A 638-nucleotide genomic window follows, 5' to 3' on the forward strand; every position below is an offset into this window, starting at 1 on the left:
GAAGGGAGGGCGAGGAGTTCGGCCTGCCCGGAGGAGAGTGAGTGGGGGAGGGACTAGGGAAATTTAGCCACAGTCCTGCAGTGCTCCCACCTTGGAGAATCTCCCCTACCAAGGCTAAAGAGAATAGGTGGAGGAAAAAAACATTGGCAAACCCTCTGGGACTTGTGGGATCTGGACGAGGGAGGAGATGCCACATGGGTTGCGGGGGTCTGAGCTGTCCCCAAAGGGGAGAGGTTCCGTGCCCCACGGGAGCTCTGACTGTCTGCTCTCCCCACTGCCAGTCCTGGAGAAGATCCGGAGCGCGGTGGGCAGTGCCCAGCTCCTCATGTCCCAGAAGGTGCAGCAGTTTTACCGCCTCTGCCAGCAGAACATGGTGAGTGCCGGGTAGCGGTGCTGTGGGTCAGCGAGCTGGGGGTCTCGTACCCTTAACTGGTGGAGAAGGATCTTTGTAATGCTGTGGGGGAGAGCTGGGCAGAGACCTCCCCAGCAGCCAGCAGAGCCGTGGGTGGAAGTGGATGACACTGTCCTGCTGTCCCTACAGGATCCCAACGCATTCCCTGTGCCCACCTTCCAAGACCTGGCTGGCTTCTGGGACCTCCTACAGCTCTCCATTGAGGACGTCAGCATGAAGTTCGCGG

General features: G+C 60.0%; 1 protein-coding gene across 1 annotated transcript in view; it reads left to right on the plus strand.

The window, feature by feature from the left end:
• DLGAP3 (discs, large (Drosophila) homolog-associated protein 3) overlaps window positions 1–638 on the plus strand; it is a gene marked incomplete at both ends in the record, with an annotated part of 4,509 nt that overhangs the window by 3,426 nt on the left and 445 nt on the right. The window contains 2 exons of the mRNA XM_010146351.1: window positions 282–373; window positions 542–634. Coding sequence (XP_010144653.1) covers window positions 282–373; window positions 542–634 — 185 coding nt within the window. The remainder of the gene's footprint in view (window positions 1–281; window positions 374–541; window positions 635–638) is intronic.

The sequence above is a fragment of the Buceros rhinoceros genome, unplaced genomic scaffold, assembly GCF_000710305.1.
Source record: "Buceros rhinoceros silvestris isolate BGI_N320 unplaced genomic scaffold, ASM71030v1 scaffold29542, whole genome shotgun sequence".
Classification (NCBI taxonomy): domain Eukaryota; kingdom Metazoa; phylum Chordata; class Aves; order Bucerotiformes; family Bucerotidae; genus Buceros; species Buceros rhinoceros.